At 39.8% G+C, this 15,188-nt stretch overlaps 1 protein-coding gene across 2 annotated transcripts in view; it reads right to left on the reverse strand.

Annotated features, from left to right (window-relative positions):
- Positions 1–15,188, reverse strand: part of LOC125765400 (adenylate cyclase type 6) — an 87,493-nt gene that overhangs the window by 35,976 nt on the left and 36,329 nt on the right. Inside the window, exons 2-3 of one of the 2 annotated variants that reach the window (XM_049430461.1) lie at positions 10,370–10,530; positions 9,813–10,043 (exon numbers count right to left, since the gene is read on the reverse strand). In XM_049430461.1, coding sequence (XP_049286418.1) covers positions 9,813–10,043; positions 10,370–10,483 — 345 coding nt within the window. In that variant the 5' untranslated portion in view covers positions 10,484–10,530. The remainder of the gene's footprint in view (positions 1–9,812; positions 10,044–10,369; positions 10,531–15,188) is intronic. The other variant, XM_049430462.1, reaches the window with a different exon arrangement.

Consider the following 15,188-nt stretch of genomic DNA (forward strand, 5'->3'; position numbering starts at 1 on the left):
TGTTTTGTTTTTGCATTGCCAGTTGATTACGATTCGATCAACTGTTCGTCTGTGGAAGGCCACTATGGACGGGATGCAGTACAAGGTGAGAATTTCGTACATGCTGTCGGAATCGTTTAAATCACTGGGATCTGAGGCAAGGGGACGGACTCTCCTGCTTGCTGTTTAACATCGCTCTGGAAGGTGTCATGCGAAGCGCGGGCTTTGACATCCGGGGCACGATTTTCACCCGTTCTCTCCAATTTCTCGGTTTCGTGGATGACATCGACATTATCGGACGGACATCTGCGGCGGTGTGCAACGCGTACACCCGACTGAAACGCGACGCCGACAGAATTGGATTGAGGATCAATGCGACGAAGACAAAGTACCTGCTTGTCGAAGGCTCTGACCGTGATAAAGCCCGACTCGGAAGCAGAGTATCAGTTGACGGTGACGATCTCGAGGTGGTAGTGGAGTTCTGCTACTCTTGGTACGATCGTAACTTCGAACAACAACATTGAAATCCGAAGGCGCATTGTTCAGGGAAATCGTGCCTACTACGGGCTTCACAAACTCCTGCGATCCAGAAGGCTCCAGCAACACACGAAGTACACCATATATCGTACTCTGGTACGTCCGGTAATCTTCTACGGGTAAGAGTCCTGGACTATGATAAAGCGAGGACGCCAATGCACTCGCTTTTTACGAACGGCGAATGCTAAGGACTATCTTTGGCGGTGTGTGCGAGAAGGACGTGTGGAAAAGGAACTGCAAAAGAAAAGGACTGCAGCACTGGACCGAGTTTCCTGGAAACGGATTGGCGACCAGGCCATGTCTACGCGACGTGCTGGACCGTGAGCAAGCCAAGAAGAAGAAGACGAATATTCAATTGAAAATCATTAAAAATCAACAATTAATTTGCTCTTAACAAAAGAATCAAGAATAGTTAGTCATTTTGAAGACATATTTTAAAATTGCTTTATTTTACATACTGAAGAGTTCAGCTTAGAACTAATTTTGCAAAAATGCAATGCTAATATTTGATTAAAAAAATATCTCCGTTTAAAATGAAATATAAAACCCACTGTTGCTGTAATTGATACTAAAGCTATAACTAGTTAGCTTATCGTATTTGTTCTTTGTTAAAATATGCTTTAATTGGCGTGTTAGAAAGAACTAGTGATGAGATATTTCCTTTTTTTTTTGGAACGGAACGGAATCAGTTTCTTTTCAATTAGGAACGGAACGAACCTGGTATGTTCGTCGAACATACTACAACGGGAATTTTAAACAATTTTTTTAATTCATCGAATTCATCGAGAACGAAAGTTTTCCAAGGAATGATATGGACATCCGGGCCCCTTTATTATCAATGAGTTTTCTTTCCTTGAAAACTATTCACAGGTTGAGTGTGTGTTTCATATCAGTTGAACAATAGTTTCAACTTGCTTTGCTACTTCCAGCGTTATTTTCGATCCAAAATAACGGCTAAACAGTTCTGAACAAGAAAAAAGAAGTAACAGATCACGTTGCTTCCTTCTCATCCTAAAAAAAATTGTAGGTGCAAAAAATTTACTTCGTATTTTTTTTAAATCTGGGTGCGTTCGTTCCATTCAAGGAATGGAACGAACCTAATAGGTTCGGAACGAAATTCTCATCACTAGAACCCACCAAATTACTCAACACTTCAAGAACTGCTAGATTGTTTAGAAATTACAAGAAGATATCACCAATTCTGCTACGTAGAGGGTTTGCTATAAGAGACAATCGATGTACCTCCACAGTTAGGAAAGTTAAACTTTTTCGTCCTCCGTCAATTGGGGAACACCATTTTGACTATCCAACATTAGCTATTGATTGTTTGACAATAGATTACCTAGGACATAAAAAAATACGCCGGGCGAAAAAATAGACGTTTAAACGATTAAATAGTAGAAATAATTAAACAAAAGGTAAATAAATGATGTCGTTGAAATTCTGTATTGAAAAAAGTATTGAAAAACCATACTTATTCATTCTTTTAATTTTTCTACTTCTATTTACGATGACAATTTATACAATTTTCCAATAATAATGCCGGTAACGTACTATTGTGAAACATTCGTAGGAATAACTGATATGTATCACTTAAGTCACAGAGTGACAGCTTTTTCATCAATGTTCAATATAATGCAATATTAATGCAAATGTAAGGATGCAAAGTAAATTATTACATTATGGGAAATTAATTCGCTTATTCAAAATTCATATCTATTACATTTTATAGTGCCGGGCTCAGTTTCATCTGATGTTAAAATTAACTAATATTTTGTTAATAAGCATAGATTACTTCTTAATTCCTACTACCTGCTAATAAAAAAATAAATTCTTTTTCGTTTCTTTACATTAAACAACTTCTCCTTTTGTTCCCAGTGACAAATACATCTTCACTTGTGTCACTTTGGATAACCGAAACGAGAAGGGGAAAAATTCCGTGTCGGCAACACTAAAGATAAACCCATTCATCACTCTGATTCTGATCCTTGTTAACAGTGCCAGCAACGTGCTTATCATCATTACCGCATCCTGTGCCGTAGGTTTGTTAGCTTTCTTTCCTTCTATCCTCTTCCGGTAGAAGAAATACGGAAATACGTAAAAAAAACACAACATCCTGCAAACATACGTTCGGATGAGTTTGCAAAAGGGAACGAAAGTTGTGATGCGCGTGTGTGTGCGCCTAGCTGCCCGCATTTGCATCGTACCGACCGAATTGGAGGGCACAATGTTAGCTCTATCGCCACTCAACGTACTCGTTAGCAACATTCTAAAGTTTGCAGCAGGTAGTGATGGTATTGCTGAGAAAAAATGCACATTTCCGAAATGTTCAGTGCATTTTCCACTCAGCTTTCGCTCTCAACCATGAGACACACTTATAGCCCGAGGAATGTGGCGCAGAATTGTGGAACGCTTCTTCTCTGGCTGCTAGTGAAAACTGTTCGTCATGCGGTTTTTTTTTCTATTTTGTCGGTTTATTTTTACTTTCATGCTTCATATATGAGACTATGTTAGGATCGTGATGAGAACCTTTCACTGAGTGAGGTTTTATCATGCACAGATGCATAACACCATGAAATTGCAATTCCTTCCGTATCTATGCAGAAATAACTTTCAGTTTTTGTAACAAAATTTTCATAGACAACACTGAAATATCTTACTTTTATTGACGTTTAAAATATTTTGAATCAAATTTACAATTATTTGTAATACATTCAATTGTTACTACCTTTAAATTACAATCCATTTAACTAAAACCGCCGCAATATAAGTGTAAGCAATGATCAAACGGTAATTAAACACAACAAAACCGACCGATTACTTCCGGACAGTGATACAGGGCGCTTTAATGCACGGTTACAGCACCCAGCACAGCTGCCTTTACAACCATTGTTTTATAGTTGAAAAGTTTAATTATAATTTTGACACGGTTCAACGCAACGAGCGAATGACTTTAGACTGAAAATTTAATTACCCTTAATTACCACCCAGATTTCGGTGACAATAAAAGCGCCTTTGTCCGCGGCTTCACTCCACTAGGAAAGATGCAACGGGCGTAGACCGAGCAGAACAAACTGCAAATGCAATAAAAACCCTATAATTACCATATTTCGAACGCTGCCCACGCTACCAAACGGGGAAATGGCCAAAGTGTCGATGAGGAACTCCTTGTTTCGAAATCGTTTCTTTCAGTGCCATAAAATTCGAAATTGTCTTCCATAATGGGCCTACTCCCACCGATAAAACGAACCGCTTGTGTAAATACAATCAAACGACAGCCACAATTGAACTGTAAAACTTTTAGAGTAAGCTCCCTCGAAAAATGGGACCCTCACAGCCACGTAATCCACGGAAGCGTTCGTAAACATCGGCGTTTTGTTGGCCAATGCGTTACTTGTTCGCTTCGGCTCCGGCTCATGTTGAACGTACTTTTGATCAAAATAACGCACTGTAAACACCACTCGAGCAGAAATGTAAGTAAGTGACTTTTATGGTTCCACTTTTGACGCCGTATATACATTTCTAGGCGCACTTGGCCCATTTTATTTGGGGATCATAGTACAAAGATAGCAACGACAAAAAAAAAACTCAAACCAATTTGAAAGCGCTGAATGTGACAGGAAGCAAACGCCTGGAAAGACGATGGACGATGGAAGAAAGTAAGGGATGATTCAACCATAACGTAACGCCAAAATAGTGAATTGTTGGCCCCCTCATTCCCTATTGTAACAAAACGTAACGATGGAAGCATTGCTTCTCTAACTCCTAATTATTTACGCAATAGATTTTCCACCTTCCCCTATCCTGAGAGAAAAACATAAAAAGGATTTTTACAGGGTTTGTCATGCTAATGGACCTGATCGAATACTTTTGATCTGCTATTATGTTAAACGTTCGTAACACAGAAATTTCTTGAAAATAACACAGGAATTTTGCTTTGTTTTTGTGTTTCTATAATAATTTTGAATTAAAAGTTTGTTTTCCTTTCCAAAATTTAGAAACCATAGCCGTTCAACAAGATAGCATCTCGTAAAACTGCCTGGCCGTATCAAAACTTGTAAAATATGTAGCAGGATAGTCAGTCCATGGTTGTGATTTTAAACTCACAATAAACGATGATGGAAGTGTAGAATAATAATTGAACATTATGTAGAATATTTTACACCTGTACTTAATCCTATTTTAGGCAGTGTACGATCGTCTCTTCGTCCTGCTCGTTCGCATATTTTCATCCTCATAGTCGTTCGTGCGTGTGGTGTTTTCAATGCAGCGAGCAAGACTTTGTCCCTTGAATGCCTTGTTGGTCCTGAACATATTCTAAAAAATGAGCTTTTTTTGTTATACGGGGTGGGATGTTCTCATGGTGTCGAAGAATCGTTTATGGAGGTTTTTTTTCGAACGATCATGGGGAAATTTATGAAAGGAAAGTATACACTATACTTTTACTTTTAGGAACAATACTATATTTTTCATTCTACTTACTCACACATGATCGATTAGGTGTTCCCTAGCGGGTGTTTTTAGTAGAAGTATCTTATTCTTATACTAAGAAGTATCTTAGTATCTTATTTTATGTTTCATAACACAAATTTGAGTTCCCCTCTTCTTTGTGTAACAAATCGTAACGCCGGTAGTATCTCACCTTCATAACATAATAGTTCAATGATCCCTAACAGCCCTCCTCTTTGCCTTTTGCGTACATGGTAAACCCAGACACAGTTTATGAACCTGTCCATTTGGAACATTTGATGGACAAAGCATAAGGGTTCCACCATCACCGTTGTCCACGGTGGAGAAAGAAAAACAGAAAGATTATAAATGATGCTGAGGGATTATAAAAATAGCTGCAACAAAAAACCAAGCTTGCAATGCGTAGTCGGCTTCACTTTACGACCTGACTTACCGGAATTGCTCTTACTTCGGGCCACTTCAAGCGTGCAAAAGCGATTTTGAATGAAAACCGGTGACACCATAAAGCGTTTACAAAGAATGGGAAACACGACAGCCCTTTCTTTGATTTTGCGGAACATGATTGAAATGGTGCTTACAGTTTATTCTGGATGCTTCGCAAACACCTGAACCGGGTGAACCATCGCGGGAGATGGAAAAAGAAACCTACATGGACATGTTTCCAATTCATTCCATGGTAAGACATAAAAACACCTGTGTCCGCACACACACACACATATACGCTCGTAACTGAGCGTAAAGGGCGCACATTGGGACACAAAGGCTAGTCCATCGCCGAGGGACGGAGAGATCCGTGCCAGAAGGACAATGGAAGCTACTTTTAATGCTTGGCTTGTACTTTTATGTTCTCGACTTGCACCGTCAAAAACAAAATCCTCCCTTCGGAATGAACCGATTGTCCTGACAACGGGATCCGTTCTCACTATACGTTGTGCCTGGAGCACAAGAAACCGTTCCACACCACGCTTCGCTTTCTATGTTTTTGTGTGACAAAACGCCGGATACATCGTCGCGTCCACGTGTGATACCGTAGGGGATCGAAGAACCGAGTACCGGGAGGTTTTCACCTTAACACGCTTTATCGCTTCGCGTGCATAAAACAATTACTTGCCTTAAACGCTTTGCACCACAATCATAAACGAGCGAGCGGGCGCACACACCCCGACATACAACGAATAGAGACACCTCTTTTTAACCGGTTGGCACCAGTGGACATGGACGTGGAGCAGAAGAAAAAAAACGGGAAGTGGAAAGCGGATTCCAATCTCCTGTTTGGCGTACGGCCTTTGTCGGTTTGCAGTGCCGTAATCGTACGACGTTGATAGTCGTCTGCATGGAAACAAACAAAAACCCCGGCACAGCCAGTCCACAGGTTGTCATGGGTATACGCTAGATCCAACGGAGCATCATGGACAGGAGCAGCTTCTTGCATCGTGTGCCGTTTGCCGAGTGTGTCGTCTGATCGCACGGTTTACTTTCGCTTATGTATACCGTGGGTGATCGTTGATACGTGGCGCGCTTGAACCCGTCCACGGGTTCGGTTACTGAAAGCTCTGATGGCTGCAGATAGTTTACCCTTGATAAAACCAACAAAGTTGAAAGGGATGTCGTTGATACGCGCTCGCATACACCGTCCAAGTGTGTGGTTGCTTCCGAGAAAAGTGAGCGATAGATTTGGAACAGAGATGATCCGATAGTGTGTTCCAGGGCTTAAATCTTCCGGTTAGCATACTGTACATGCTCTATATCATACATTCTATGTTATTCTCCGTATTTTACAGATGATGTACTTTGCTAACGTACAAAATAATAAAGTTTCGCTTCAATATTGAGAATAACTTTAAACCGTAGCTTTAATTTGCTGAAAGCTTTTTTAACTATGCCTCAACCACATTCCAAATGATTTTTGTTTGAATTTAATTGGAAGTTTAAATTGGTAGTTGAAATAAAAGTTTAATAGGGAAATAGAAAGCTGAATATTGAATGAAATAGAGTTAAAAACATAAAAGAAAACCTCGTTCTGCGAATAGCATTAAATACGCTTATGACTTGAATGAAAAATAAATGCAAATGAATTATTGCAGTCCTTGACAAGATGGATTGATATTTAAGGACTGAAAAATATTAACTAAGATAAATTAATGCAAAAGAATTCCTTCAAAGCTCTACTACGTTGCCTTCCATCAGCTTTCCGGAAGATTTCAAAATTTCAAAACAAAATTGTTAAAATTTGATTCTTTTTTGGGATGGCCGGATTGGACTGAATATCAAATCCCACTCGGGCCGTACTCCTTCCCGTACGCAGGACCACGGATTCTACCACGGATCAATAAAATCAAAGATGCCATGAAATGGCAGCCCAAGTCCTCTTGAGGTTGTAGTACTATAAAAGAAGTAGATTGTGATCGATTGACCACTTCGTTATATCCTCAAAATCAAAAACAATCATTGAGTGAGGTACATCTCTGTGACAATTGAGAGAGATTTTGGTCTTTAGTAAAACTTTTGTCTTGGGGCGGCCCGATGGTGCATGTGATAAACGGCGCCGGTCCACACGGCAGGACCGGGTTCAAATCCCATCCGGACAGTCCCCACGTAGCATGGACTGACTATCCTGCTACGTCGTAAAATAAGTCAGGCCGTTCTAACCGAGCCAAAAATAAAAAAAAAAACTTTTGTCTTAACAAACCTTATCAATGGAAACAATTTAATGATATCTAGGCATTACGAGCCTAGGTTAAGTTAATTTAAGAGATCACATACTTTTTCGCGAGGTACTTCATGATAAAAGCGACAATTTACGGGACTCTGTCGCCACATTCCAGATCATTGCAAACCCAAAAAGACTTTCTAACAATTCTAATTTTCTAGAAGATGTCTTATTCGTTAACCCCTGAAAGCTCCAATTTACGGAAGAAACTTTGTCACCACATTCGAGATCATCGCAAGGCCTGAAGAATAAAAATTTTTCATATTCATTAGCCACTGTAAGACCTTCTTGTGGAGAATGGTGAGAAGAAGTCGTGATTAGTCATCAACTCAGTGGATAACGTAACGCACCTGACCCTCAGTCCATCCGCCCAATCCAGTAGTTCTCGTCAACCATTGAAATCGTGAAATATAGCATTGCTGAATAGAATTCTCGATATTCTCAAATTCTCGAAAGAAAGCAGTTACTTTCGAGTGATTGCTTGATGTTCAGATGATAACGGGGTCGACTGAAACTTCCACAAGTAACAGTATCCATTTTGATCAATTAGTTCTTCAGTGTTATGCCAGTTGCTTTAACCTCCTAGCAGAACTGAAGGATCACTTTAACCCTTTATCTACAGTCTCTTTAAAGGCATGTCCGCTGACCATTTTCCTCTAGAGAAATATATTATAAATGCTAGATCGGCTAGATCGAGTTCGAACAAATCGAATGTTATTCAAAATAAAGTTTACAAGTAAATCGTTGCCTATTGGATGTGAAGAATTATAATTTCAAATTTTATCAAAGCTGTAGTTCATGTCAAACTAAAACAACATATACATCGGTATACTAACATACTTCATCAACTCCATTGTACGGTTTGAACGAATCTGATAACATCATCTTGTTCTGCCGTTATAAAAATATATACGTACATACCAAAGAAAAACCTCATTCCCATAACATATCTATTTATACGGTTCGCATCTGCTGACAAAAGAAAAACAAAATTCTTCTCAACTATCTCTTTTCCACTTCACATCACATTGCAAAGCCACCGAAGCCAACCAGCAGAACCATCGCTAGCGGTATGGTATCGTTTACATTTTATTAAATTTGAATACGAAACAGAGCGCGCCATATACTCTGCTCTGCCATTGCCCGCACGGTCGGTGCAGATTTCCCGATGTTATTTCACCCGCCGATGCAAGCCTTCCACGTTCGGTTGCGTGGTTTTCCCTACTTGACATTCCGACGACATCGTTCGATCCGTTCGAGCGCCAGCGAAACAGAATGAAATCAAAGGTAACACAACCGAAACGGTATCAATCTGATGAAAACGTGTGGAAATATTCTACGCACGATTGCATCGCCGATTTCCGTACGCTACGCATTCGTAATTTTGCCGTCGCGTGCGTTGACTGCCGTGGCCTATTGCCGGTGCTGATAGACCGGTGATCCATCCTTACGTAAAAAAGGAAAGCTGAACCTTCTTTCAGGCTTCACGCGTAGCATTTCGGGATGGGAAAAGTTTCATCACGGCCGATTGATCATCGACAAAAACATTCCCATCCGGATTGAAATTCCATTCGTCCCGTTGTTGATGACAGCGCTTCAGGTGGAGGATCATCAATTACGGCGAATTTCTTACCGTTGCTTTAATTTTAATTAACAATCTATCTGATGGAAACTTTTGTTTTCCTTTTCTGATTACCACAATGCAATCATAAGCTTCATCAACCGGACACTCAATCTTCATCCTGTCAGGTAGCCATAGTGCAGTGTTGTTGGCAAGTTAGCTTCCCGAGACGGTTCTTGTTTAGACCAACAAGTCTGATTCAACCACACACATACACAGCGGCCACACATAAATCATACTTTGTTATTGTTTGTTCATACTGTGCGCTGTGCTCTGTGAGGGAGTTGTCGGGTGAGGACCTTCACTACCAGAGGATGGAGGGCTAACGATCGTGTACTTTCATATCGTCTTCCTGTGCAAACACAAATCTTACGCCTGCACTGTGCAAAAAAGGGACCCTCCCCACAAAAACAAGGAACGGCCCAACGCAAATACACGGCAGAAGGGGACAACAAACAGCAAACAAACAGAAATGCTAGAATAACACTAACTTACCGCTATCAGACTGCTGCTGATCGACTCCTGTCCCCGGACGTTCGATTTGAAGTGTTCGATGACCTCCCACTTCGGTTTCTTCGGTGAGCTGTTTTCGTGGATGGTCATGGAATGTGCCGGCGATGCGGACTCCAGCTCGAGCGTAACGCTCGACGTGGTCTGTTCGGTGGGCTGCTGGCGTAGGGATGAACAGCGGCGTGCAAATTTGTTCTTGCGCAACGATGCAAAGTCCTGCGTAGTGCCACGGGGGTGCGTTGGAAGTTTGGGCATTGCCGAAAGTAAGAAGAAGAAAAAATAGGAAAAAACAGAAAATCAAGGAAAAGTGTGAGTGTGCTTGGGGAGCATGTAAAGAGGGTGAGTACGGTGTGAATGTGTGTTTGTCGTGGAGGGAGGTGATGGTGAAAGTGCCTCCCTCTCCTTCTAGTTGTTACACAAACGACACAAAAACGGAGAACTAGCAAAGTTCCAGAAGAGAACAAGCTTGGCTAGGGCAATCCCGGTATTGTACCTGAAGCCGTATTCGATGGTGACGAGCTAAAAGCTTTTGCAATACTTACCAGTTTGCCATCGTTGCTGCTTTTCTGCTTGATGCGTAAGGAAAACCGCTTGCTCCAGTCACGGTTCTGGTTCTCGGTGGAAAAGGAACGCAGCAGTGGTAGTGGTGACGTCATGTCGGCAGAAGATTATCCAAAACTCAGGTCCACTTAAGGTATTTGATCTGCGAAGAAATAAAACAGGAATTGTATTAATAATGGTGTGAATGATAAGTGATAGGAGAATACGAAAATAAGTGTTAAGTTGCCTGTTTGTGTAAAAATAGTGATGAATAGTTTGTGTAAAATAGTAATAAAATTAATTTTATGTAAGCTCAAACCCATCATAATGGAGGCGCCCAGTCATTTTTAGACAAGCTTGATTGTTTGATAAAAAAGAGTTGGTGGTAAAATATCAGGTATAAATTTAGTTCCATTATAAATTTAAATTAAAGTTCCGTCTTGGAAATAAAAATAAACCATTAATATTATTTCTATAAAAAAATTTATAGCATCAAAAACATTAAAAACTTGGTTGAAAATTTTGCCAATCAGACAAGTTGCATTCTATTTTTTAAGAATAGCTATCTCAATTATTTTAAATAATAATATTTTAAATAATATTTAAGAAAATAGTTTAAACTGGTGAAAGGCAAATCAAATTTTAATAATAATTCATCAAATCGATCTTTTCCAGTCCTTACACAAAAAATGTTTCAATTTATCTTATTGCAAAACAAACAGGCTCAATTTAGAATAAAACCACTAGTTAAGTGCTAGTTAATTAAGTAATTATGTAAATAAGCACAATTAAGTAATTATGTAATCTTATTATAATTTCAAATAATCCGGCTCTCAAGTTCTCGAGAAATTATGGCGTCCATGTTGCAAAACGCTGATCATTAAAAAGGCGGAAAACGCGCCTTGGTGATGAGTTTGCTCTTTAGACTGTTAGAGACGTTATTTATCTTTTTCATTTTATTGATTTTGACAGCATATTTGAAAATATGAAGAAAAAACATTGATTTGTTTTAACATTCTGTCTGTTTATCCTTTACTTTAAAACCGAACTGTCTGCAATTCTTGAAATGGCATTAAATTAAACTTTTGATTATTTTTAGGTATTTTCGTAACTGTAAAAAAGGCGTTAACTTTAAAGCAAATTCAGCTCATGATATTTCTGCCATTTGGCTCATTTCTAAACCATCAAAGTTCGATCTCATTAACATGATAGTGGTTAATTAGATGTTGATGCAACGAATAATTACGTGTCTAGACCAACCATTCCGGGAAACAATGAATTCGTTGGTTCATCGAAATTAAATATGTTAATGAATTCAATGAATGCGTTATGTAAATAGAAGAACGAATGAATATTGAAGCATGAAGTATGAGTTTTTTTTAGATTATCATTTTCACGTGCTTATCCAACACAACAATGTTTCATTGAAAACAATAACAAAAAACCCCGAATTCTCTCGCATCCGCATTGGATTAGAAGTTATCACAACGAAACTTGAGAATGACAGTGAAAATGTAAAGACAACATGCTGTAGGCTATTTTCCAAGCAAAAACCTAACCCCACCTGCAAACTATCAACGGCACCTGAAAGCGAGCTATGATTTGATTTCATACCACACCATCGTAACCGGCCACCTGTTCGACACCAGCACGAAAGCACGCGATCTGTTCGATCCCCTTATCAATGCCACCGTACAATTTAGCACTTCATCGAAAACTTGCTCCGGGCACCGCAAAAGCGACTAGTCAAATAAACGTAATTCGTCTCAACGGTCGCAGGACGTACGGAACGCATGCGAACAGCAGGAAGGAGCAAGCACGCGAGAAAACGCAATGAAAGACGTACGGCGGACGGACTATGATGGCAAATGAAGTTGTTGATTTTGTCTCTCATCTGGAATCGAAATTCGTCACGGGAATGCAGGCACATGACAGTAACAATAATAGAACCGCCCTGTCTAATTGATTTCGGTTCGTTTCATCAGCAATCGGAAGCTTCTTCGCGCGAACTTGTACGCTGGCAGGTGTTGGAAGCTGCACCCGAGGGAAAAGGCTGGGAGGGGTAAAGCTTGGGTAAATATTTGTTTCAGGCAGCTTAGCTCATAGCTGATCCTCGGTTATAGGGGAGACTGTTCTGTACAACAGTTCATTATTATCAATGTTTGATTGTTTCCCGCGCATTGCGTTGTTTTCTTATTCTCCTCGGTTCAATTACTATTACTTTTTCTTAATGAAGGCAACATAGATAAACTTTTTCCTCTAACGGAAATATTTTCTACTTATTGTTTGTTCATATTAGCTCATGAGTAGAAATAATTATTCCAATTGTAATCATTTCATATTTTGGCTATAATGTTGTATATCTCTGATTGGATTTAGAATTAATCAACCAGAAAAATAAATAAAAACATTTCCCGGTACAATTCTTTCATACCATTATAAATGATTAAATTTTGCTACCATCCATAATTATGCTTAATTTGTTTTGTTCTATGTTCCATTTGGTTTCTGCGGTGAATTGCACAATTATTTTCAATTTGAACCACTAATATTTATGAGAAGCATTTTTTGTTTGAATCAAATTATTTTAAGCAACAAATCACAGGGAAATAATGCCTTGCCAAATTCTACAACTTCATCAAAACCACATTTTATACGTTCTTTTCCGTAACCACAATGTGTTTCGCATAAAAGAAGGGGAAAAAAATAATTCAATGTGGTTTTCCTGCATCGGAATTAAATGAGCCCGACTGTGATGAGGCGGCTTTTGTTAAAGCAAAACAAAACCTTGGCAAAACTTTCCTCTTATCTCATTTCCCACTGTCGTAGGTGAAACCAATGTCGCTCTATTTATGAGCAGTTGCTGCAAGTGGTTTGGGGACCCGCGGTGGAATTTGTTTATCAACTCGGGACGCTTTTGTTTGACTTACGGGTTTTGAGATCGTCGTCGGCAGCGAACGATTTCCTTGCTGCGAATTACAAGAAGAAAAAAAAACCCGCCAGTTTGTGGCCGCTTTGTGGTCGCGTAAATATTAGCTAGCGATCTAGTAGACGACCGTTGGTGGCGAGAGTCTTTACCACCAGAATGGCAGCATCTATTGCCCTTATCGAACGGAACGCTAGCTAGTGAATAGAAACCGGACGAAATAAAATAGAAATTGATGAAGAAAATAAAACCATTCCCATTGCTTTATCTCGCTCGGCTTATGGTGAGGTTTTTTGGGAAAATTTGTGTGTTGCTTGGTTGGTTCGATTTCCATCTATATTTGGTGTACGTTTGTGTTGGTCTGTAAATATAAACTACATACATACAAGCTGACTTTGACAGTCAATCAGCAATAAACTGTATCTGTGATGAGTTTTCCGCCCACCCTTTCGACCGATTGATCATCTTCCGTCACTCCAATACATCTGCTTACACTTTCTGCACCTCCATTCTGCTTCGTACGTTCCTATCCATACGATTACGAATACGTGAAAATCTTGTAAACCAATCGTCTTGTTCGATGGGATGGGATTTTCGATTATCTTGCAAAAAGCAACGAAGAAAAAATAAAGAAAGCATCAAGCCAACAACAACAAGATTGTTATCACACTCCACAACCAGTGCGAAAAGTTCACTTCACGTAAAACGTTCAACAGCACGGAAAAGACTTCTCGAGCCTTCTCGAGCCGCTTTATCCGATAGCTTTTATGCATTCACTTTCGCAAAAAGCCATCAGAGGCCAAAGCCGGTAGATTTCTCCCAATCCGAAGCGCTTCCACACCTACGGCCACAGATACGACGCTGCTCAAGTGTTGGGAGTTGTAATCTGACAGCCGAACAAATCACACATCACAACACACCGTGCGGTGGTTTAAGGTGATTGATGCGCAAAAGGCAGAAAGATCTTTAAAATGGTAGAAAAATGGTACATATGATAAGCCGTAGAACATGAACCGGTATCGTTGGATTACGGTGAAAGAAATATGTTGCTTTGGTTTAAATTCTTCACAAAATGTTATTGCCCTCATAAAAATAGCACGTAGTTATGTAAGTCGAAATTGGGTACAATTCACACGACAAGTACCAGTACCAAATACCCATCTGGTTCGGCATCCATTACACAGGCTGTTGCGAACTTATGAAGCAACAAGCAAATCAAAGTCAAAGAAAGTCTCGAAATATCAAGGCAAGAAGTGTTAAGATTATTGAGCCACAAACAGAAGAAACAAGACACGAAAGTTAAATCGTTTTTTGTTTTAAGTCTTGCCAGACTTCTGCCCGTCGAAGTTGTTTGGAATTCTTTGGAACCAGTATGGACAAGGGGAAACTATTCGATTGAATCAAAGGCGGTTTTTGGACGGTGTATCACTAGATATGCCGATTGGAAAGCAAGAAAGTGTATATCTTTCTGAATCATTGGTTTTGTAGTTCATGTTCTACTATTAAATACCTAATGTTTAAGATTCGACAGCTCGTACCGAATATTTATGAAGGATATTATGAAGGTATTCTACGAATAGCCTCTAACGAATAGGTTTAGATGTCAATCTAACCCACGAGGGTTCGTGATTCCTTTTGCGCTAAGGCCCTGTGCTGTCCACTCACATGACCCATCGCACAACTGGAATCCATTTAGCGTATGCCACCGATTTGACCATCGCCCAAGGCGTTTACTTCTTGGACTCTCACCTCTTGAGGAAACGTTGCTAAACGCTAGGAGATTGTTTTGCGGCTAATTAATGGCGACTCTGAGTCTCCTGATCTATTCACGGTCATCAATTTCTAAGTCTGTTCCGCGATTGCAGTCTTTGCTCCTCGTGGATGATCGATGTTTG

This window comes from Anopheles funestus, chromosome 2RL, assembly GCF_943734845.2.
Source record: "Anopheles funestus chromosome 2RL, idAnoFuneDA-416_04, whole genome shotgun sequence".
Lineage (NCBI taxonomy): Eukaryota > Metazoa > Arthropoda > Insecta > Diptera > Culicidae > Anopheles > Anopheles funestus.